The sequence below is a fragment of the Dictyostelium purpureum genome (assembly GCF_000190715.1).
Source record: "Dictyostelium purpureum unplaced genomic scaffold DICPUscaffold_408, whole genome shotgun sequence".
In the NCBI taxonomy this organism is placed as follows: Eukaryota; Evosea; class Eumycetozoa; order Dictyosteliales; family Dictyosteliaceae; genus Dictyostelium; species Dictyostelium purpureum.
The window spans coordinates 3,635-28,568 of NW_003519744.1; the positions used below are offsets into that span (position 1 = coordinate 3,635).

Sequence of the window (24,934 nt, forward strand, 5' to 3'; positions counted from 1 at the left end):
GTAAATAGACTGCATAGATTAGAAAAATGAATTAAAAACAATTCAACAACATTGGAATATAACAACAATATATAGTCATAATCAAACATTATCAAGCTTTTAATCGTAGATAATAATAATTTTAAATAATAAATGTTGATATAAAAAAAAAAAAAAAAAACTCCTTTAAAATTTATTTTCTATTTACATAAAAACTATTTTTATTTATTTTTCTATTTACATAAAAACTAAAAATTTAAAACTAATTTAAAAAAAAAAAGGATTACTCTTAATTGTAGACTTGTGAATGGTAATTCTGTGATCTTTGTAAAGCAATGGCTTGTGGAACATAGATATATGTAGAATTTTTGATTGGTATATCTTTTCTAACCATACTGGAATTTAATTTGTTTGGTTGGAAATTGTTTGGAATGTTAAAATTATACATATTATTAATTGGATTATTAATGTTTTGGTTTAAAGTATTTCCAATGTTACCAACATTCTGGGTGAGTTGATGGCTGTTGTAGTTAATATTATTAAGGTTCATACTATTATAATTTATATTGTTATTGCTGGTATTGTTTTGTTTTGGTAATAAATTTGAAATGTTTTTGTTAAAGTTATTATTATTGTTTGAAACATTAAACATATTTCCGTTGTAGTTTAATGGTCTATTTGGGGATGATGAAATATTATTGGTGCTATTATAATTGCTCTGCTTATTCATTGTGCTATTGTTTATATTGCTTTTGTTTAAATTTAAGTTAATATTTTTAATATTTTGGTTATTAATACTATTTTGATTTTTGTTAATATTATTAGCGTTATTAAAATTATTATTTAAATAATTTAAGTTGTTTTTAATGTTATTGTTGCTATTGTTACAACCGTTTACATTGAAGTTAACATGTTGTAATATTTGTTGTTGTTGCAATTGTTGTAATTGTTGTAATTGTTTTTGCTGTTGTTGTTGTAATTGATGTTGCTGTTGTTGTTGTTGTTGTTGAGCTTTTATTTGGTTTATTTCTTGTAATGGTGGATGTTGGGATGAGTTCATAATAAAAAAATCTGTTATTGGATTTACACCAAAAGAAGAAAATAAAGAATAGTTGTTTAAAGGTATTTTAGGGGGGTTTATAGTTGGGTATGGTGTAACATTGTGAACATTTGATTGGTGGGTTTTTTTTTTTAATTCTTGAAGTTGGTATAATTGTTCGTTATAAAAATAGTTTCCATCTACATTAACGATTCCATCACCTACTAAGGAAACCTTTGAGGAAAGATTGGGGACTACAGGTTCACCTAAAACTATATTTGGTTTCTGTTGTTGAGATTTAATTGAAGGTGGGGAAACTGGGACAGATGGGCAAGACGCAGATAAATTCTTGTATGGAAGTGGTGATATTACATCAAAATTAAATGATTTCTTAAAGTCTTGATATTCAAAACCCATGTCAACTCTATTATTACTTTTACAAAAATTATCATCATTGTTATTGGTATTGTTGTTAATGCCATTAATACTATTGTTAGGTTTTAATATTTCATTCATTGATGTAGATAATTTTTTTTCAATGAGAGATGGTGATGGTATTGGGGAGATTTTTTTTTTGGGTGATGGTTGGGAAATATTTAAATTTAATGGTGATAGTGTTATTACTGGTGATTTATTATTATTGCAATTACTATTCTCATTATTACAAGTGTTTAAATTTAATGGTGAAATTGGTGTTGATAATGAAATTTCTTTAGTATCCAAAAAATCTACAATATTATTATAATTTAAATTTGATGGATCGAAGCTAGTCTTATTTTTATTAATATTGCCAAGGTTCTTTTTTTCACTTCCAAGTTGTATATCTTTCTCTTTTTCTTTCTCTTTCTCCTGCTCTTGATCTTGCTCTTGTTCATTTTGGTCTACAAGGCATTCTTGAATAACTAAATTGTTTGATGCATCATCTACACAATTAACCAAATACTCCCAGCACTCTGGAGTTTCTTCAAATGAATTGACAACAGTATTGGCAAATTCTTTATCAGTGATGTTTGCATTGGACCCAGTTTGCTGATCACTAATTATAGAGTTGTATACCTTAAGTTTTACTTTTTCAAAAGAGATGTCAGTATCACTTGAACTTGATGGTGTAGTTGCAGATTTTGTGGAGTTTGTTAATAATATTGAATCATTATCTTCTTTTAATAAATCTTCAATGTTTTGAAAGGTAGTTGTACTATCTTTGAAATTAGAACCATTTTGATTGGTAAAAATACTTGAAAATGTTTCTTGAAATTGTTGATTATAAAATTCTTCTTCATAATCTTCCCCTTCCTCTTCATTATTGCTATGAACATGCTCTATGCTATCAGATCTACTTGGTGGCTCTAACTCGACCATTGATACACTTGAGTTGGCTAGCTCTAAAGAGGAGAAAAAAAATGAAAAGTCGCTTTCATTTCTGCTTATAGTAAAGGACACTTTATTGTTTTCATTGTTATTAATGTTGTTATTATTATCACTACCAACATTAAAGTCTTTGTCTTTGAAATTATTATTTAAGTGATGATAAGATTGGTTTGGTTTAAATAATTCTTGTTCCATGTGTTTATTATTTTATTTTTTTTTTTTTTATTTTATTTTATTTTGTTTTATTTTATTTTTTTATTTTGTTTTATTTAATTTTATTTTGTTTTATTTTATTTTATTTTGTTTTATTTTATTTTATTTTATTTTATTTTATAATTATAATTATAATTTATTTTTATTTTATATATAAACAAAAAAACAATAAACAATTATATTACTTTTGATGTATCTAAACAAAAATTATTTAAAAATAATAGCAAAAATATTAGATCAATTATGCACAAAAAAACAAAAAATAAAATAATAATAATAATATGAAAAAAATAAAAAACACAATTTTAAAAAATAAATAATATTAAAACACAAAACAACAATTTTTTACACATTATCAAAGTGTGTTAAATTGGAAATGTTTTTTTTTTTTTGTGAATGAACACACGCACACTAACACACATATTATAATAAAAATTATTTAATATGTATATAAATAATTTATTTTGTATTTTTTTAACACACCAATTAATTTATTTATTTATTTTTTTAATTTAATTTTTAATTTTTAATTTTTAATTTTTTTTTTTTTTTTTTTTTTCATAAATTTTTTCTCTAAAAAAAAAAAAAAAAACGAAAAATCATAACTCACACCCACTCTAGTGCAAAGTAATAGTGTGTATAATTATAAAAATAGTTCAAAAACACAACACATAGTATTAAGATTTGTAAGTATAATTATACACACATTCATAATTTACACCCACCACATTATTTACCCCTCACCCCCAATTTGATACCTTCAAATAAATAAAACACACAACTAAATCAAAATAAATTTTTTTTCTTTTTCATTTCTCCATATACATCATATATATTTTTTTTTTTACCAATAATAAATAATAACAGTATTGATAGTTGTGCATTATTTATCCAACCTACACAATCAATAATAGATTTAATCACAATAATAACAATACACTATTAATAACAACAATATAATAAAACAAATATTAGAAAATAGTTTAACAATATTATAATATAATATTCCTTACAAAACATGAATTTTTACACAATAATATTAATATGAAATTTTAGTTTTAATAGTAAAATAAAATAAATAAAAAAATGGAAGAATCACCAAGTAAAGCCCCTGCAATTTCAGAAAAATTATCAAATATGAAATTTATGCAAAATAAAAAAGAAGCAGCATACAGGGAAGAATTACAAAAAAAACTAGAACAAACCATTAAGGAATCACATTGGGTAGTTAAAGGTTCATTTGATGGCGAAACATTAAATACATGCAGTCAAAGTGAGGTAATTGGTTTTAAAAGTGTTGGTAGAATGTCGTTTGGAAGCTTTAATTCGAATCTCGATAAATTAAATAAAGAAAAAAAAGTTCAAAATCAACAAATTGAAAAAACTAGACCTAAAGATTTAGAAACAAATAATGTAGAAATTAAAGAAGAACAACCAAAAGAAAAAAGTAATAATAATAAAAACAATAATTTAAACCATAGATCTAAATCACTATTAAATAATATAAATCTATATAAAGAACAGGAAGAAAAAGAAGAAAAAGAAGATGTGAAAGTAGAAAAGCCACAAATTAAAAATAATAATAAAATATTAAATAAACCAAATAATAGCGCTAAAAAGAATAATAATAATATAAATAATAAAAACAATAATAATAATAATCTAAAGAGAAAGAATGAAGAGGTTGAAGATAAACTTAAAAAAAAAATAAAAAAATAAAATATTAAAATTATTTATAAAAATGTACATAAAATATAGAAATAATAATAATGATAATAATGGTTATTTTTTTATTTATTTTATTATAACAGCAATTATTTTAAAGTATTTTTTTTAGAAAATTAATTAGATTTTGGTTTTTGACAAATAGTTGATTGATACAATGTTTGGTATTGTTTAGTGATTCGTTAGAACCAAATTGGGATACAAGATCGAATATTTTACATGTTTCGGGATTGAATGTTTGATAGTTTGGATTTGAAATTGATTTCATACCACAGATTATTAATAGAGGTATGTTATGCTGTTGGCATATTGACATCATTCTGGAAACCACCTTGCCTGATAATGTAGTATCGTCAAAACAACCTTCACCAGTTATCATTAAAGAGAACTCTCCATTCTCAAGACGCTCTTCGAGATGATACGAATTACATACAAAACTCATTCCATTTATAATTTTACAATGTTGGTTAAAAATCGACATAAACCCTGATGCTAAACCACCTGCTGCGCCTGTTCCTTCTATAGTGCTGATATCGATAGGGTATAGTTTACTGACATTTACCATACCCTGCTCCAATATTATTTTATCATTTTCGCTCGCACCCTTTTGACCCGCAAAGCTGTACACCGCACCATTGGGACCAACCATTGGGTTCTTTACATCGCTTAAAAAGTAAAACTCTATGTCGCTATACACAAACTCTTGATTTACATCAATCGATGTAATATTTGTAATATCTTTACCAAATAGTATCGGCTTGTAGTAGTGCTCATCGTGATTGATTTTGACATTAATGGTTTTCAAAGCTTGAAGAGCACCTAGACCTGCATCGTTGGTGGCTGAGCCACCTGCACCTATATAAATTTTTTTAAATCCACTTTTAATTGCATCCAAAATCAATTGACCAGTGCCATAAGTAGTTGTTAAAAATGGTGTTCTCTTCTTGACTGGGACGAGTTGGATACCAGAGGCCTCTGCCATTTCAATAACTGCGTAATTCTCCTCTCGATGATATGCATATCTACAACTTTCCAACACTGTTCCCAATGGTCCAATAATTCCATCATCTGCATTAAATTGCTTGATATCTAAATTTAAACTGTATTGCAAACATTCTAACAACCCTTCACCACCATCGCTAATTCTCAAAATTTCATTTCCCTCGATATTTGCTATTTTATTTTCGTCATAAAATTCTTTTAAACACTGATCTACAATTGTGCCCAACTGGAATGATCCAATACAATCTTTAAATGAATCAAATGAAATCAACACTTTTTTCATTTATCCAAAAAAAAAACCTATTACAATAATTAATAATTTAATAGCCAGATATGTAAATATTTCTTGAAATTAAAAAAAATAAAAAAATAAAAAAAAATCTTTTTTTTTTTTGTATTATTTTTTTTTTTTTTTCGGAAATTTATACAAATAATTCTATGTTTTATATTAAATTGTAAACAATACCTTAATAAAATTCAATCTTTTTATAGATTAATATTTTTCATTTTGATCATTTCCCTTTTTTCTTTTTCTTTTTTTTTTTTTTTTTTTATAATTTTAAATTCCACAATAGAACTTCGAAATAAAATATTTATTTTTAAAATTATAAATATTATTTTTTTTTTTTTTTTTTTTTTTTTTTAAATTTTTTTAAAATTTTTTAAAATTTTTTTTTTATTATTTTTAATTTTTTTTTTTTTTTATTTTTTTTTTTTTAATTTAGCTTTTATTTAATTATACCAAATCATTGTTATTTATTAATTTATAATTAATTAATAATATAAATAATCCATATTCTACATTTTTTTTTTTTTTTCTTCTATATAGAGTGTGTTTTATTTATTTAGTTTTATTTTATTTTTTTTTAAATTTAGTATTATTACAAAAAAATAAAAAATCAATTATAATAAAACAATTCAAATTTATATAAAATAGAAATATCATAATAGTACATTAGTATATATATCAAAACACTTTTTATATATATTTGTATATTATATAAATTTATAAACGCTAAATAATAAATTATTGATACTTTATATAATAATCTATCATAATATAATGGATAGTAATAATACAAATGGAAATAAAAATATGGAAGAAGCAGTCGATGAGTTTGGTAGACCTTTAAGACCAAATAGAGATTCATCATCCGATAGTGATAGCGATAGAGAATACGATAGATATAGAAAGAGAAGAGATAGATATTCACCAGATAGATATCAAAGAGGTGGTAGAGACCATTCACCTGAAAGAAGAAGAAGATCTCCCTCACCATCACAAGGTTATAGAGGCAGAGGTAGAAATAGAGGTGATGATAATTGGTAAGTAATTCATCTATTATTAGTAATAATAATTTAAATATTTAATAGTTCATCATTTTAATACTTTACTTTCTTTTTTTATAGGGATAATTATAGAAACAATAGAAATGGATATCCAGATGATATAAATGGGCATCAAGGTCATCATGGACATCATGGACATCATTCATCAAATAGTAATAATAGTAGCAATAATAATACTTCATCAATAACCCCAAGTGGTCATTTAGCATCACCAAATAGCACACCCAGTGGTAAAGGTGCGCCATCATCAACAGCATCATCAACATCAACACCAAAAAGACAAAAGAAAGGTGACATTTTTGAAGGTGGATATTTTAGATCATATAAACAATTTTTAGATTATCAAGATGATCAAATTACAGCAGCAGACGCTGATAAAAAATATGAAGAGTATAAAGTGGAATATTCAAAAAGACAGTCAAGAGTATTTTTTAAAGAACATCAAAATGAAGAATGGTTTAAAGAAAAATATGATCCAGTTTTTTTAGCAAAAAAAAGAAAAGAAAAAGTTGAAAAATCAAAATCTTTGGTATCAACATTTTCATTAAATTTAAATGATGGTAAATATTTTATTTTTTCTATATATTTATTTTTAAAAATATTAATAAGTTTTTTTTTTTTTGTTTTTAGAAAATCATAAATTTTCATTAGAATCAAAAGATAATATTAAAGAAGGTGATAAATTAGATTTAGATGGTTTAGATATGCACCACCACGAACCAACAGAAAATACAAATAATTCAAATAATACAAATAGTACAGAAAAGACTGAAGAAGATCAAAATGAAGAAACTAAAATGGAGGAAGATGATAAAAATGAAAAATCAATAGCATCCAACAATAATAACGCAACCACACCAACAATAACATCATTAACTAAATCTTCAATAAATGCAGCTTCAAATATTAATGATAAAGATAAATCAACATTATTTATTAAAGCCGTTTCACCAGCTTGTACAAAAGATGAACTATTAGAAGTTTTAAATAAAGTTGCACCAGCAGGAGAACAAAGTGTTGTAACAAAACTTACCTTAAGCGAACCTGTTAGATATAAGAATTTTTACCGTTTAGGATGGGTTACATATAAAAATTGTGATTTGGCAGCAAAAGCATTAAAAGAATTAAATGGTTATAAAGTAAGATTATTTAAATTATTATTATTATTATTAAAAAATTTACTTATATTTGTTTTTACTTTTTTATTATAGATGAAAGATTTTGATTTATATTTAAATATTAATAAACCATCCGAAGATGCAGAAAGAAGATTTAAGATTACACCACATATAGCATCAACAGAAAATAGAATTTATATTGATTTGGAACAATCAACCACATTAATGAGATTATTCGATCAAAATAAAGGAATTACCAATAATCCTATTGAATCATTCGAAAAATGGAACCAGTTAACCAGTATTGAAAAGTTGGATAGAACTATATTATATTTAAGATATGTTCATTTTTATTGTTATTATTGCTCAGAAGAATTTTCGGATGAATGTGAAACTATTAGAAAATGTGGTACAATTCATTTAAGAAGATCACCAGGTGAAACAACATCAATTTCAATTGAAAAAAAGGAAGAGCCAACCACCACAACCACTACAACCACTTCAACTACCAACGATGAACAGATGGAAACAGAAAATAATAAATCAACTGAACAAATAGAAAAAATTAAAAAGAATAGTGAAGATGAAAATAATAATTTAGATAATATAGATAATAGTAATAATATAGATGAAAATAATAAAGAAAATGATGAAGAGAATAAAGAAGAAAATATGAATATAGAAGAAAGTAAAGATGAATTAAAATTAAGTTCAAATAATAATATAACTTCAACTGAGTCTGTAGATAATAAACCAAAATTAACAACAGAATCAGAACAACTATGGGTAACATCATTAGATAATAATACAAAGAACAAAATCGCCAGAATTCCAACTAGCAACGAACAATATTTATGTAAAGAGGCCATTGAAAAAGCAGCTGAAGACTATATCAACAATAATACAATAAAGATTGAGGAAGAAAAATATAAATGTAATCTTTGCTCAAAATTATTTAAAGGAGCAGAATACGTAAAGAAACATATAAATCTCAAACATCCAGAGGAGCTTAAAAACGAATCTGAAACTAAAGGTACCGAAGAACAATTCTTTTTAAATTATTTCTCTGATCCACGTCGTATCACACCACTACCACCACCACAACAACAACCACCTAATGCAATGTATGCTGGATTTGGCGGTGGCGCAGGTAGAGGCTTACCACCAGGTATTGCAGGTCAACCAAGAGCTCGTTTTAATCCAACAATAGGTCAATGGGAACCAATTTTCCAACCAATTGGTATTCTTCCACCAGGAATGTTACCAAATCAACCAATGGTACAATTAATGTCACCAGTTTTCGCCTCACCCAATGGAATTCGTGGTAGAGGTCCAAATGGTGTTCCACCACACGGTATAGTTCCAATGAGAAGAAGCTATGGTGGATCAACTGTTAGTGGCGCTGGTGGTAATCTCTCTCCAAATCCAAGAGGTGGCTATTCAAATGATCAACCTTCATCTTCATCTGCTCGTTATCGTCCATATCCAAATCAATCACGTCATAGTACCTCATCTTCCGATCCTAGAGGTATTAGGGAATATGTAGATTTAGATGCTCCAATGGATCATGTCCCAGAAATTGATTACAGATCAGCATTAAAAGAATATCAAAATAAAAAAAGTTTATAAAAAAAAATAATAAATTTAAATAAAAAAATAAAAAAAGTTTAATTAAAAAATTTAATAATAACAATTGTAATTTTAATAAATGATCGTAAAAGTTTTTTATCTTTATGAAGTTTAAGTTTTTCAATATTTTTATTTACTATTTCAAATAAATGATAAATTTAATATGATTTCAATTATATCATTTTTTTTAAAAAATACAATTGATTTGTAAATTAAATTACAATACTTTTTGGGAAATATTTTTTAAAATCAAAATTATAGAAAAAAAAAAAAACATTGAAATTTGTAAAATTTGTAATTATTATTAAAAAAACATTACCCAAAATGGAATGTGAATTGGAAAAAAAGCTATGCATGTGATTTATTACAATCTATATATAAATTTAACACTACCTGTGAGAATTGTTTAATATGCTTTTTCGTAGTGTAAATATATATAGTTAATTTTTACCCCCATTCATAAATTATTTCAAAAAAAAAACAAAAATAAATTAAAAAAAAAAAAAAATTTGGGGGTGGGGTTTAAAAAATAATTTCATTTTTGATATTTCCATTGTATTTTAATATGATAATAGATATAATAACTACAAAATATAACTCATGTTTTTTTAGTGTGTATGTGTGTTTAATTCTGGTGAATTGTAAATATTATTATTTAATTTTTTTTTTTTTTTTAAATATTTTTTTTAAATTACCATTTAAATAAATTTTTTTTTTTTTATATATTCATTACAATTATTTTTTGTTTTATTAATATATATAAACAATAAACTAATTACAGTAAAATTACATTTATATCAATAAAAAAATAAAATGTTAAGGTATATAGCCTATCTTGTATTATTACTAACTATAAGTGGAGCACAGGCTCATGGTAAATATAAAAAAACTAAATAATAAACTTTGTAAAACTAATATTAATAATTTTTATATTTATTCTTAAAATAGATCGTTGTGAATCACTTAAAACTCAAGATGCATGTCATTCAGAAGCAGGTTGTATGGTAGTAAATTATAAAAAATGTTGTGGTGAACAACAATGGACATGTATTGAAGGTTCTCAAGAACAATGCCCATGGCAAAATATGTGCTATAAGAATAAAGAAGATATTATTGAAGTCTCCAATGCATGTTATAAACCAGCTGGTTTTGAATTGTTTACACCACCAAACCCATCATGCTCACAAGCTAAACAAGATGCATGTGGTAAAAAAGGTTTGGCCTGTAAATGGCAAAGACTTGATTGCAAAAACCCAACATCATGTTGTCCAGGTTACGAAGTTTGTAAGTAAAAAAAATATTATTTTATTTATTTATTAAATTACTAATGAAGCTTTTCATATTAGGTGATGGTGAAGAACCAACCTACACTCCAAGCCCAACTCCAACTCCAACTCCAACCCCAAGTCATTCATCAGGAGGTTCATCAAGTGGTGGAAATTTGTGTGGTGGAAGAAATTGCCCACCTGGATCACATTGCACTCAAATTAATGGTGAAGAAACTTGTATTATTTCCACAACTGGCTCCGCAACTTTCGGTGTTTCTTCTTCATCAACAGGTGGCTCACCAACTTCAGGTGGATCTTCATGTTTAACAACTGAGTGCCCAATTGGTACACAATGTGTTGAAGAAAATGGTGAAGTACATTGCTTATCACCAAGCTCATCAACCTCTGGTGGTCATACTGGTGGACACACTGGTGGACACACTGGTCATAGTAGTGGTCATACCAGCGGCAATGTAGATGGCTGTTCCAATGTACAATGCCCCCCCTACTTTGAATGTGAAACTCATGATGGTGTTTCCAAATGCGTCAAAAAAGGAAACCCATGTGACTCGACACATTGCCCAGAACATTTCCACTGCGAAGCAAATGGTTCATTAGCCAAGTGTGTTGCAGATGCCTCACATGATCCATGTAAAAACTTTAATTGCCCAGATAAGTTCCATTGTGTTGCAGAAAATAATGAAGGTAAATGTGAACCAAATGGCCCACATCACCCACATGAAAAATGTAATGTCCATTGTCCACCACACCATGAATGCAAAATTGAACATGGTATAAAGAAATGTGTTTTTTCAGGCCACCCACCACCACCAAAACCACACGAATGTAAGAAGAGATGCCCACCACATCATGAATGCAAATTTATTCATGGAGAAGAAAGATGCCTCCCATCAGGCCACCCACCACCACCACCACCACCAAAACCACACCATTGCAAGAAGAAATGCCCACCACACCATGAATGCAAATTTATTCATGGAGAAGAAAGATGCCTCCCATCAGGTCATGGTGATGATCATGACCATGATCATTCAAAGAAATGTTTAACTTGCAGAGATATGAATTGTGAAAGAAAAGGATTATCTTGTACAATGAAACCAGTACCAATTAACAGAGATGATTGCTGTGAAAGAGTTCCAGTTTGTTATTATGACAGAAACAGAAACCATAACAATCACAATGATGGTGGTTTTGGTTATAATCTTTAAAAAACATTTTAAATAAAATTAATAAATATAAATTTTTTTTTTAAATAAAAAATAACTTTATTCTTTTATTTGAAAATACTCAATATTTTCTTTAATATTAATTGTTATATGATTAATTTCTAAATTTTTAATTAGCTCTGAAATATTATATGGACTTTCTTTAACCTTGTAACATTTTATAACTAATAATTTTAAATTATTATTACCTTTTAGATTTTTAATAAAATCTAACAATTGATCTTTAAATTGATATTTAAAATGAATAACTATTTTTAAAAGATTTGGATTGATAAGGGCATGGTTAAAAATTTCTTCTTTATAATGATTAACAATATTGATATGAAGTGTCTTAATTTTGTTCATTAATATTAATGGTTGGTATAATTTGGAATCTAGGACCGGAAAAATATCAAGACATAGGGTATTTAGGTATGGATGGCCTTCTATTATCTTTAAGAATTGGTTTAATTGTTTTTCTTGATTATTAAATTCATTATAATCGTCATAAGGGTAGAAAATAAGTAACTTTTGAATATTTGAGTTGTTGAAATCTGTTAAACCTTTGAAAACTGTATCAAAATCATATTCTGAATTTAATTCTAAGCTTACACTTAAAGAGGTTATATATGAATTTAGCAATGCAAGTTGTAAAAATTCAAAATTATCAATTGAATATCCTTGATCAAATTTTATAGATTTGATTGATGCACACTTTAAAATATTTTCTACCTTGGTAATACTTTGAAAACCATATGAAATTGATTTTAAAAATAGTTTTTTTGGATTGTATTTTGAAATAAAGTCAAAGGAATATTGATAAGTTTCTGCGATTTCTGAATCAAACTCTTTAGTTTCTTTATATTCCTTTTTATTTGATATTGGATTACAAGTTTCACCCATTTCAATTCTTAATTTATTGAATTTAAAAAAACTATCAAAACTTGGATTAAAACTTTTTGCCGGATCTATATAATTTATAGGTTCCTCTTCTTTTTCTTCTTCCTCTTCTTCCTCCTCTTCTTCTTCTTTCTCTTCTTTATTATTTTTTTTCTTTGAATATAATCCTTCTCCAACACCACCCCTTGAAGTATAATAATCAATAATTTCTACATTTTTCAAATTACTGCACACTTTTAAATTTTCATTTGCAATTGATGTGGATTCTTTTAAATTATAAATTTTAATTGCCTCAATAGTTTTATATTGAATTATTTTATTTTCATAATTATTATTATTATTTATATATTGTAAAAATGATTTATAATTTATTATTAAATTTGATTTATTTTGAAGAATTAAATTTTGAAATAAATTTAATGATTTTTTTGATAACAAAGAAAGTTCTAATATTTCATTAAAAGTATTGGAAGAAATTGTTAAATATGGAGCAACCTCTTTAAAAATTATAAAAAGCTCAAAATCTTTTTTAATATTTGAGTCGTCTTTGTCCAAATTGTGGTTTATTTTAATTCTTTTTGGTGCCATTAGAAATCATTTAAAATAATAATAAAATTTTTGTTTTATTTAAAAATTTTTTATAAATAAATAAAAAAAAAAAAAAAAAATCCAAAGATATTTTTTTTACAATAAAAACAATTATAATAATAATTAAGATTATTTATATAAAAACCAAAAATTATTTTAAAAAAAAAAAAGGTGTGAAATAAAATAATTTTAAGAAACAAACAAAAATTTTTTATTTTTTATTTTATTTTTTATTATACATCAAATCTGAAATTTTTTTACCCATAAAAGAGAATGTATTAATTGTTGATGATGGAGATGAAGAAAGGAATGAATTTTGTTGTTGCTGTTGTTGCTGTTGTTGCTGTTGTTGTTGTTGTTGTTGATTTTGTTGTTGATTTTGTTGTTGTTGATTTTGTTTTATTGGAATTGGTGGTGATAATAAATTGCTATTATTAATATTTGATGATTGATTTGTAGAATTTGTTATAGAGTCTGTAATTGATTGTATAGTGTCACTTGAAAACAATTGAAACTTTGTATTTGTTTTTAATAATTGCATTGAATTTGGAATATCTGATGATGATTCTGAAGAAGAAACTGAGGTTGGTGAAGATATTAACTCTACTTTTTTCTTTTCGATTGGTTTTGGAATTGTTTTATGTAAATAAATGAAATTTCCAAACAATGTAAAGGTTTTTGAATAAACTGACTCTAAAAACTTGTTTATATATGGATTATAAAACATTAAATCAATTGGATCTAATTTACTTTCTACCAATTCAATAATTTGATTAAATAAAGATAATGGATTATTTTGTTGTTGCTGTTGTTGTTGTTGAATATCTTGTGATTGTTGATAAAGATTTTTTGATTTTTTGAAATTTTGTTCCTTTATTAAAAATTGATTTAATAAATTTGATTGTTGCTGTTGCTGTTGTTGTTTTTTTGAAATTATAAAATCTCTACCAAATAAAACTAAACCTAAATATTTCAAATCTATTAATAATTGAATATAGCCTTCTTTATTGAATTTGTGTTGAGTAGTAGTTGAAGTTGAATTTAATAAACCATTATAAATTTTAAATAAATTAGAAACTATTGTTTCTAAGGTATATTTTAAAATATTTTTATCTATTGTATTTAAACTGAATTTGCTGATTTCCAAAGATATTGAAATTAAATATAATGAAATAAAAGGTGAAACTTGATATGGAATATAGATTGTTGATTGATCTAACGAACCAGATTCATTTTCAGCTTGAATAGTGTGCTTTTCCCAAGTTTTAATTCTATTCGAATCGTCCCAGTTTTGATTTACAATTTCTAAATTTAAATTATCGGAATACTTTGAAACGAATTGATTGATCCAGATTATACAGCAATAATAAAACAATTGCTTTAATTTTTCGATATCTAATAAATCTAAATTTTGAATTTGAAGACTTGATTGTTTTTCTTTATTATCTTGTTTTTGTTGTTGTTTTGGTGAAATTAAAGAACCATTTGAAGTTGATTCAAAAATATTATTTAAATTTAAAAAATATAAATTTGGATTTAAAATTATATTTTTATAAAATATTTTTAATATTTTTGAAATAAATAAAATTTCTTCAATAATTTTATTTTGTTGTTGTTGTGATTGTTGTTGCTGTGATTGTTGTTTAATATTATTTAATTGATTTAACAAGTTATTTATTTTTTCTTCAGTTTTTTGTGTAAATTGATTAATTGAAATTAAAAAATACTTTTTCATATAATCTTTAATTAAATTTTCATTAATTCCAAAATAATTTGATATTATTTGCTTTTCTTCATTATTATTTAAACTATTTAAATTATTATTATTTAAATTATTATTATTATTACTATCATTACTATTATTATTAAACAAACTTATTAAATCTATTTTTAATTGATTATATTGTTGATTTGTTTTGATTAAGAATAAATTATTTGATGGTGTTATACCATTAGTCTTATTTTTAATTGATTGAATTGGATCATCTTGATTATTAAACCAAAGGAATTCGGAAAAGTTCTTATCTTCAGATTTAATTTGATTAAATAATTCGATTTGAATGTTTGATAAATTGATGGTTTTGAAAGAATTTTCGATAATTGATTCGATCTTGATTAAAAAGATTTCGTTGAAAATATTTAAAAAATATTTTATATCTTTACCGGTAATTATTGAGAAAACTTTATTCCAATTAAGTGATTGATTATTACTATTATTTTGTAATTGTTGAATTGGATTTAAAAACTTTAAAATTATATTAAATATTTCTAATCTTATTATTGATAAGTCTTTTAAATTATTGATTTTACAAAGATGAATTTGAGATGAATTTTTAAAATCTGTTAAAATTTCTTCCAGCCATTCTGAAGTACGATTTAATATGAAATTTGAATTAAAATTTTCAAATTCGATTAGACCATGATCAATTTCTTCTGATAAACCATTATTATTATTACTATTATTATTGCTATTATTATTTTCATTTAATTGTTCATTTGTGCCATTTGAAACTTGCTTATAATATTTTAAACAATCTTTTAAATATGGTGATCTCCATGTAAATGTTGCTTCTAAAATTGATGATGTAAAATTTAACTTTGGTAATTGATTTAATTCGTTATCTGTAAATGATATAAACTCCTTTTCTTTATTTAATTCTTCAAAAGTATTATCTGTATTGTCTGATTTTTTATATTTATTTAAATTTGATTTGAATTTTGAAAGTTTTGATTGATATTGATTTGATACAAGGTCATTTTCATCTTCTTCAACCTCTTCGTTGATATCGCTGCCGAGGTTACTAACCAACTCTTTTCTTGGATAAAATAACAATAATATATAATAAACTGTATTCTTTAAAAATTGAATCATCTTTTCAATAATATTTTGAATGGATTGATTTTGAATTTGGCTATTATTTAATATATAATTTAATAATATTATCTTTCTTGATAATAAAAACTCTTTAAATGTATCTTTAATTGATTTCTTGTCAAATAAAACCAATGTTGATAAAGAACCAATATATTTTTCGATGGGTGTTTGAAACTGTCTACTTGATTCAAATAAAAATGATTTTGAATAACTTGTAATCTTAATTGGAAATTGTTTCATTAATAACCATTGCTTTTCTATAATAACTAACTTTGACTATTTTTTATAAAAAAAAAATTAATAATTTATTAAATTAATTTATAATTTATTATTATTTAAAACTTACTAATAGTTTTTTAATTTCTACATTGGTTTCATTTGTAATTTTATAATATAAATATTTTGATTTTAAAAAATGTACCGATACTTCAAAATAATCATTACTATCCAATGATCTCCAGATAACCTCTGGTATATCAATTAAAAATTTACAGTATTTTGAAAATATTGATATTTTTTTCTGAATTTCTTTTTCTAAATTTTAAAAAATTTATATTAATAAATATAAAAAATAAAAAACTCTATAATATATGTTAAAATATATAAATTACCTTTAATTTGTTTTGAGTTATCTTGTGATATTCCTTTTCTTTGATTTCTTTTATCTGAAAATTGTTTTAATTCTAATTGCATTTGAATTAAATTATCTGATATTAACTCTGTTGATTTTTTCATCTTAACAATAGCATCTGAACCCTCGACCAAATCACGATATTTATTACCTATTAAATTTCTTAATTGAGACTTCATATCTTCAATTTCTGATCTCTTTTTATATTCGATAGATTTCATACTATCTGGTGAATTCTTTTCGAATAAATCTTTAACTTGCAATTCATATTTTTTAATTTGATAATTTGGTATTAATGATATTAAATTTTGATTTTTAATTATTTCATTATTATTAGTATTGCTATTTATATTATTATTGACATTAGAAACGGCATTACTACTATTATTTAATGACTCTAATGATGTCAGTGAATTAAATGATTTTGATGTTGTTAATAAACTATTGTTGGAGTTATTTAAACCATTATTATTATTATTATTTAAATTACTATATTTAATTGGTGATAATATTGCATTTAATGTAGGATTTATATTTTGTGGTTGTTGCTGTTGACTATTATTAAAATCAGATGGTGAAGATGGTTTAAAATTATTATTCATTTTATAATTGTGTCATATTAAAAAATAATAAATTATGAAATTTGAATAAAAAAAAAAATTTTATAAATTTATAAATTTTTTAAAAAAAATTAAAAAAAAAAAAAAAATGAAAATAAAAATGAAAATATAAAAAAATATTTATATTTATAAACAAATTAAAAAAAGTAATATTTATATTTGTTTTTTATTTTCAATACAAAAGGCCAATAAAAAAAACAAAAAAAAATCACTTCCCAATAAAAAAAAATAAAAAATAACTAAAAAAAAAAATAAAAATCACCTGGAAGAGGTAAAATATATCGATACAGGCAGGACTTGAACCTGCGCCCCCGAAGGGATTCGTTTTCGAGACGAACGAGTTAACCGCTTTTCTACTGTATCACAACCAATTTATGGAAATTTTTAGAAATATTTGACTTAAAAAAATTTAATGTGGGAATTATTGTTTATAAAAAATAAAGATAAGCAACCAAGTCACCATCTCATATTCCCTTTCTTTCCAAAATGTATAAAAATAAAATCAATCAAAAATTATTTCCATATAATTAAAAAAAATAAAAAAAATATTTTGAATTACTTTTTATTATTAATATTTAAAAAATTGTAAATTCCTGATGTTTGTATTGAAACTCATCACCTTCTTTTTTTATTATACTATTGTTCATTGCCAAACCTTTTTGTTTCAATAATAATATTTATAAAATATATAAAATTTATAGATACAAAATAAATAATAAACTAAAATGGAAAAAAATATAATAAAAAAACTTAGGTTAGGAAATAGACCACTTGATGGTGAAGTATAATTTACCAAACCTCTCAGCAAAAAAAGATCTCTACCAACTCTAAATCTTCATCCATTCTTTACTCCTTTAAAAATCATTAAATCAAAGATTTAGTTTCAGTGGACACTTTTGAAAAGATTTAAAATTTAATCAAATAAAAAAACTTTCTACTATTTAAAAAATATTTTTTTATTATATATTTAATTAAACTATTTAAAAATATAAATATAATAAAACTATGAATGTATTAAAAAAAAAAATTATTATTTTATTTTATATCTTTTAAAATATTTGAACCAACACCAAACTAATTATTTACCCGAACCATTACTTAAATTTGCATAACCTTATGAACCATTGACATGTTCTATTCTTTTCTATTTGAATTATTTAATTTCCAAACTATTTGATGCTGAATGCCTGATTACATTTTCTATTTAATTATGATATTAATACTTATTCATTATAATATAAAAATAATATTAAAAAAAAAAAAAAAAAAAAAAAAAGATGACAAATTATTGAATATAATAATGTTTGGCCAAGAAAACAGAATCTATGAAATAAAACCAGCTGTTGCACAACCATTAATATGATCTATCCAAAACATCAATTGCATAACATTTCCACAAATTATTGTTCTGTTATGATTCCATAAATGATTTCGTATACTATTTTTTAACTTTTTTGGGTTACTCGAAATTTTTATATTGAATTGTCGATGTTATAATCTAAAAATAAACAAAATTAATTTAAAGTGTATTTATTATAACCAATATGTTTTATTTTTTGCCCTATAAAAGTTAGTATAAATCAAAAAATATTTAGGGGAATTCAAAAAAAAAAGGGGGTGTGTTTGTGTATACAGCAAGTGTCTCGAAAACGAATGGGTTTGCACAAATTCTGTGCTATATCATTAAATATTATTTAAAATATATAAATAAAGGCTGTTCAACTAAATAAAAATACAAAAAAACCAATAAATAGCTAAAAGAAAATGCTATTTATAAAACACAAAATTACATAAAAAAACAATCAATCACCTTTTTCCTATGAATCCTTCCAAATAAAAATAATAACCTAAATGCTATAATACCTAAAAAACAAAAACAAAAATAATCCATAGTTTTTTTTTTTTACACCTATATAATTTTATATATTGCTTTTTTTTATTTAAACTAAAAGGTTATTGTTTATTCGCCTTTGTGTCTTAATCTGCAACCAGCAGTGATTCTAGCTTTACCACCAGTTGGTTGGGCAATGACGGTTGAGCATGAACTGCAGATGACAACGTTTTGGGCCTAAAATAATTTTAATTAGTAATCTATCTCTTTTTTTCTGTAATATCGTTAATCCATAAAAAAATAACATACATGTGAGAAAACGGTTGTGATGGTTCTGCAACCGTGACAGTTGATGTCCATAAAGAATGAGTTTGGAGATTGAACTAATCTCTTTAACTTGTGTTTACGTTTTTCAGATTCGATGCTTGGGAAGAGTAAATCACCACGTTCTTTAGCCTATTTGAAATATAAATATAAAATTAATATCCTTGTTGTGTCGTTGTATATATGTTGTTGTGTTGGTTGTTGTTGTGTTTTCGTAGGTTTGTGTTTATCTTTTATCTCAACATCCACATCCACTCTTCTGTTAATCTTTATTAATCTTTGTTAATCTTCAAAGATTATGATAACTAATTAAAGATTGATATAATATAATGAAAATTTGGCATGGTGGGAGTGTATCTAAAATTATATGTATATATATAAATATGTTTACTAACCATTTTGTATGTTGTCAAAGATTTCGAAAAAGGGCGTAAAAAATTTTTTTATTTTTTTTTTATTTGGTGGAATTTTTTTAAAAATTTAAAAAAATTTTTTTAAAAATTTTTTTTTCATTTTTTTTTTATTTTTATATGGGTTTCATTGTGTGAATAGGTAACGCACTACTTTTTATATGATTATGCCAAAAAAAAAATAAAAAAAATAAAAATACAAAAAAAAAAAATCTTTATTTATTTCTTTTTACAAATTAAACAATTTATAATTTATTTTAATATTTTATTGGTTTAGTTAAAAAAAAAAATAAAAAATAAAATAAATAAAAAAAAAACAATATATATAAAAAAAAAATATATTTTACAAATTTTTTTTTATTTTTATTTTTTTTTAATTAACGATTATAGTTATTTAAATTTATCAATTATTATATATTTGATTTAATTATAAATTAGGAATTGAATTATCTTTAACCCTATTTTTTTTTTTTTTTTTTCGTTTTTTTTAAAATTTTTTTTCATTTTTTTTTTTTTTCATTTTTTTTTTTTTTCATTTTTTTTAATTTTTTCATTATTTTTTTTATTTTTTTATAATTAATATCATTATTTTTGAATAATTAATAACAACAAAGATTTATAAATTCTAAATGAAAAAATAAATAAATAAAAAAAATGTTAAATTTAATTAGAAGTTCAAAAAAAATTATACCAAAAACTTCAGTGGCAACAAAGTTATTTTTTACTTCAACAACAACCACATCAACAACAAATATTGATAATGTTAATATACATCAGCATTCAAAACACAATAATAGTAATAACAACTTAAGATATAATAATAATAGTAATAATAGTAATAATAATAATAACAACTCAAAAAATGCTCTAAGTAAATCACAAAAATTTATGGAGAAATTACATTCAAAGGTTAAGGAGCATTATTCACCAACTAGTGAAGCTGATAAAAAGAAAAAAGAATATTTAATTAAACTTTCCAATTTATTATTTGGTGTAGAACAATCAAAACCAACTTATTATTTGTAAGTGTATTAAAATTTTTTTTTTTTTTTTTTTTTAAAAAATAAATTTTAATTTTTTATTTTTAATAGAATTGAAGAATTAGTAGAAAGTCCACACCATACAATTGAATCAGTAGAGTTTTTATATAATAATATTCAATTTAAAGGGAAAAATTCAAGTACATTAAATTTTATATTTGAACAATTTATAAATCATTTATTAAATCAAAATAAAATAACAGATATATCAACAAAAAATACACAACAAAATGAAAGGGTTTTAGAGAATGTCAATAATATTATCAATTTTGTCGAAAATAATAATAAAGTTTATTTTAATAATGGTTTTTATAATAGTCTATTAAGATATTATATTGGATTCAATAATAAGGAGGGAATGGAACAATTAGTTCAAAGAATTATTTTAAGTCATAAAGTTGAAGATCGTCAAAGTCTCAGTTTATTAGTGATCGCTTGTTTAAGAACCAACAATATAACAGCAGCTGCATCTTTATATAATAAATTATCAACACAACCCAACGCTCAATCTTTAGATGCTTTTAACGAATTTTTAAATTATCATTTATCCAAAGGTACTCAAGAATCAATCAATTTAGCAATTAAATTATTTTTTAGAAATTTAAACTCTGTTCCAATTTTTATCAACTCTAATTACTTTTTAGAATTTATTGAAAAAGTATCTCAAATGGAAAGACCAGTAGTTAATGAAATACTAGATTTAATCAGTAAAAAGAATTTTATAACATCAACTACATTTTTAAATATATCATTACATTTCCTTAGACAAATGCCATTACAAACATTAGAAAAGCAATCAGAGTATTTGGAAATTTCCAAAGAGATCTATGATAACCGTGTTAAAAACTTCAAAGGATTACCAAGTGAAGATTTATCAACCAAATTAATTCTTTGGTGTATTTTATCAAATCAAATGGATGAATTGGAGAGAATTTTAAATAAAACAAATGTAAAGATTGATGTCCATGTCACTCAAAGATTACTAGAATACATAAATATAGAGCAAAATTTACCACAAGACGTCAAGAATAAATTTAATAATTTAATTTTAAAAAATTCAGTTCCAAACACAATGTATTTAGTATTGGTTTATAACGAATTGTCAAATAATCAAGAGTTGGCAAAATTAGTAGAAAACCATTTAATGGTAGACTCTACATTAAGAATCAAACATCACTCATTAAATTTCATAATTCAAACTTATTTAGTTTTAGACTTGTATCATATGGCACTCAATTGGTTAGGAAAGAAAATTTCAGTTTATGGTTCATCACCATCCACTCAAGTATATAAAATATTTTTACAATTCCACAAAGAGGTTACTAAAGATCAAATTTTGGAAGATTTTTGGAAGGTTAAGGTTTTAGATGAAAGTTATGAAAAACTATTAAAGGCACCATATCATGAAATATTTGAAAAAGAAACATCATCCACAACAGTTTATTCACCAAGTTCCACTTCAGTTACAAATACAAATAATAATATAAAAATTAAAATCGTTACAAATACAAAAGAAGATAGTCCACCCATTTCAAATAAAATTCAATCTATCAAAGATAAAAGAGCAAATCTCGAAATGAAATGGAGATCATTTGAAAACATATTAAACAAACCAATATATTTTAACACTTTAAAAAAACAAAATATACCTTCCAGTTACAGTCATCACCCAATTTTATCTCAATTATTCAAACATGAAAATTTATCAGAGATCGACTTTTTAATTGAAAAACTTTTAGAATCATTCAAACCAGATGAAAATTATAATTTTAGAGAGTCAATCTTTTTATCACCAAGTATTTACAATGTAATAAGAGCCTACAAAATAATCGAAAGGGAAAATATAGAAAAGTATATCGATTTGTTAAATAGATCACCACAATATATTAGATCAATAGTATTTAGTCCAGACGCCTACACCAATATCTTTGAATATGACTTTAAGCTCGGCATAGAAACATTATTAAAGGAGCCTCAAGCTATTCAACACTCACAATGGATATACAACACATTATTAAAATATTTAGTTAAACATGACCATGTCGATTTAGCATCAATTATCATCGGTAAAATGCTACAGTTGGGTAAATTCATTGCTCATGGTGAAGAATTCCTCAAGTTATCCATTAAAAAAGATGGTCATTCAAGAGCGATTATGGGCCCACTCTGCGATTACATGATTCAAGTATACAAAATGTCACCATCCATCGCAAATCTTGAAATTATGAAATTATTAGATTTAGGTTTGGTTGATGAAGCTTTAGAAATCTTTAATTTGGCACCAAAGAATGAGGACTCTATTTCATTAGGTCTTAGAATCTATTCAAAGAAATATCCAATTCCACCAATTTCAAATTTAATGTTTTGGGGTTCTCTTTCAGAAATCGAAAAATCAACCAATCCAAATGGTCGTATATTCTATGAAAACTTTTATAGAGTACTCTATGACAATAGTCTCGGTCACATTATTAAACTCTATGGTGAAAAAACAAACTCTATCGAACATTGCACTCCATTGGAATTCCATTATCTCTTATTATCAGAACCTAATGAAAGTTCAAGTTTAGATCTTTTTTCACGTTATCCACTCAATAAACCAATTTTAAATGAATCTTACGATTATTTACGTTCAAATTTAGACTTTTTACCAAATGCTCAAATTAAACAAAAATTAGAAAAAACTAAAGCAATTTCCTACTCTAACAATTCAAATTTCAAACCAATCGATAAAGAAACCGTTTTAATAATACTCGATAAGTTTTCAACATATAAACCCAGTATTCATCAATTAATAATGAATTTTTCAGAAGATGATTTAAAAATTTTAATTACCGAAAAAAAAGATAGAGACAGCGAAAATTTTAATAATATAATTTAAAATATTTATAATTATTAATTAATAATAACAATTAAAAAAAACTTTAATAAAAAAAAAAAAAAAGAAAATATTAATCTTAATACTAATTACTATTATGATTAATATTATAAAGTTATTCTTTTCTTAAAATTTTCTATTTATTTTTTATTTTTGGTTTTATCAATATCAAGTTTATTTTAGTATCAAACTCATTCTACAGATAATAAAGACAATGAAACAGATCACTATAGCAGTGATGATATTTTAAATAAAGCCCATGTATCTCAATTATTTTGGCCAAAACTTGATTGAATCAATTTCTTAGTTATGTTTCCTATTAAATAAAAAGTTTTTTTTTTTGTGTTGTTTTTTTTTAAAAAAAAAAAGATATATAATTTAAATTAATTTTATTATTCTATTAACTTATTTGTTATAACTTTAAACTTTGGTAATTCTGGGACTTGTTGGATTAATGTTGGTTGTGATGCTTTTAATGTTTCACGAGTTTCTTCATCATTTGTAATGAATGATGTCATTTTTGGAAGTGCAAAAATTAAAAATACTGGTAATAAAGTTGAAATAATCATTGGATTTTGAATTATACCGAAAATGCTAAATGGAACATGTTGCTAAAAAAAAATTGTTAATATCTATTATTTTATTATAATTATTGTTATTGTTATTGTTATTGTAATTATGATTATGATTATTTTATTAATATATTTATTATTAGTGGACTTACTTGGAAATATGGTATCTTGTGAACTGCTTTAATTTTTAATGGTAATGGTAAAACTGCAGTTTCATTTTCAGCTGCTCTTACTTTAATTGATTTTTTACCACCTAAAATATCGACTTTGTAACTTGGGAAGAAATATTGCATTGATTCGATTTCTAATGAATATAATCCCATTGAAATATTTACACTAAAATAGTTTTTT

General features: G+C 23.9%; 9 protein-coding genes across 9 annotated transcripts; 4 read left to right on the top strand and 5 right to left on the bottom strand.

The window, feature by feature from the left end:
* Positions 1–218: 218 nt before the first annotated feature.
* Positions 219–2,581, bottom strand: DICPUDRAFT_99602 (uncharacterized protein; the record flags this gene model as incomplete). Its single annotated transcript, XM_003293208.1, has 1 exon — positions 219–2,581. The coding sequence occupies one exon, from the start codon at positions 2,579–2,581 to the stop codon at positions 269–271; it is 2,313 nt and encodes a 770-aa protein (XP_003293256.1). The 3' UTR covers positions 219–268.
* A 1,104-nt stretch (positions 2,582–3,685) lies between these two features.
* On the top strand, positions 3,686–4,318 carry DICPUDRAFT_90170 (uncharacterized protein; the record flags this gene model as incomplete). The annotated part of the gene is made up of 2 exons (XM_003293204.1): positions 3,686–4,046; positions 4,119–4,318. 2 exons carry the CDS (start codon positions 3,686–3,688, stop codon positions 4,316–4,318), a joined length of 561 nt encoding a protein of 186 aa, XP_003293252.1.
* Positions 4,319–4,418: 100 nt separating this feature from the next.
* On the bottom strand, positions 4,419–5,609 carry DICPUDRAFT_41765 (uncharacterized protein; the record flags this gene model as incomplete). Its single annotated transcript, XM_003293209.1, has 1 exon — positions 4,419–5,609. One exon carries the CDS (start codon positions 5,607–5,609, stop codon positions 4,419–4,421), a length of 1,191 nt encoding a protein of 396 aa, XP_003293257.1.
* An 813-nt stretch (positions 5,610–6,422) lies between these two features.
* DICPUDRAFT_58394 (uncharacterized protein) lies at positions 6,423–9,423 on the top strand (the record flags this gene model as incomplete). Its single annotated transcript, XM_003293205.1, has 4 exons — positions 6,423–6,652; positions 6,737–7,236; positions 7,307–7,815; positions 7,888–9,423. 4 exons carry the CDS (start codon positions 6,423–6,425, stop codon positions 9,421–9,423), a joined length of 2,775 nt encoding a protein of 924 aa, XP_003293253.1.
* Positions 9,424–10,172: 749 nt separating this feature from the next.
* DICPUDRAFT_99604 (uncharacterized protein) lies at positions 10,173–11,997 on the top strand. Its single transcript, XM_003293206.1, has 3 exons — positions 10,173–10,297; positions 10,372–10,707; positions 10,770–11,997. Exons 1-3 carry the CDS (start codon positions 10,237–10,239, stop codon positions 11,918–11,920), a joined length of 1,548 nt encoding a protein of 515 aa, XP_003293254.1. The 5' UTR covers positions 10,173–10,236; the 3' UTR covers positions 11,921–11,997.
* DICPUDRAFT_158068 (uncharacterized protein) lies at positions 11,978–17,513 on the bottom strand (the record flags this gene model as incomplete). The annotated part of the gene is made up of 4 exons (XM_003293210.1): positions 11,978–13,314; positions 13,667–16,556; positions 16,627–16,814; positions 16,892–17,513. 4 exons carry the CDS (start codon positions 17,511–17,513, stop codon positions 11,978–11,980), a joined length of 5,037 nt encoding a protein of 1,678 aa, XP_003293258.1.
* A 1,978-nt stretch (positions 17,514–19,491) lies between these two features.
* On the bottom strand, positions 19,492–19,818 carry DICPUDRAFT_41760 (40S ribosomal protein S27; the record flags this gene model as incomplete). Its single annotated transcript, XM_003293211.1, has 2 exons — positions 19,492–19,599; positions 19,672–19,818. Coding segments are annotated over 2 exons (255 nt in total), but the record flags the coding sequence as incomplete, so codon positions are not given.
* Positions 19,819–20,750: 932 nt separating this feature from the next.
* Positions 20,751–24,014, top strand: DICPUDRAFT_158070 (uncharacterized protein; the record flags this gene model as incomplete). The annotated part of the gene is made up of 2 exons (XM_003293207.1): positions 20,751–21,118; positions 21,188–24,014. The coding sequence occupies 2 exons, from the start codon at positions 20,751–20,753 to the stop codon at positions 24,012–24,014; spliced, it is 3,195 nt and encodes a 1,064-aa protein (XP_003293255.1).
* Positions 24,015–24,403: 389 nt separating this feature from the next.
* DICPUDRAFT_158071 (uncharacterized protein) lies at positions 24,404–24,906 on the bottom strand (the record flags this gene model as incomplete). Its single annotated transcript, XM_003293212.1, has 2 exons — positions 24,404–24,622; positions 24,736–24,906. The coding sequence occupies 2 exons, from the start codon at positions 24,904–24,906 to the stop codon at positions 24,404–24,406; spliced, it is 390 nt and encodes a 129-aa protein (XP_003293260.1).
* Between the last annotated feature and the right edge of the window lie 28 nt (positions 24,907–24,934).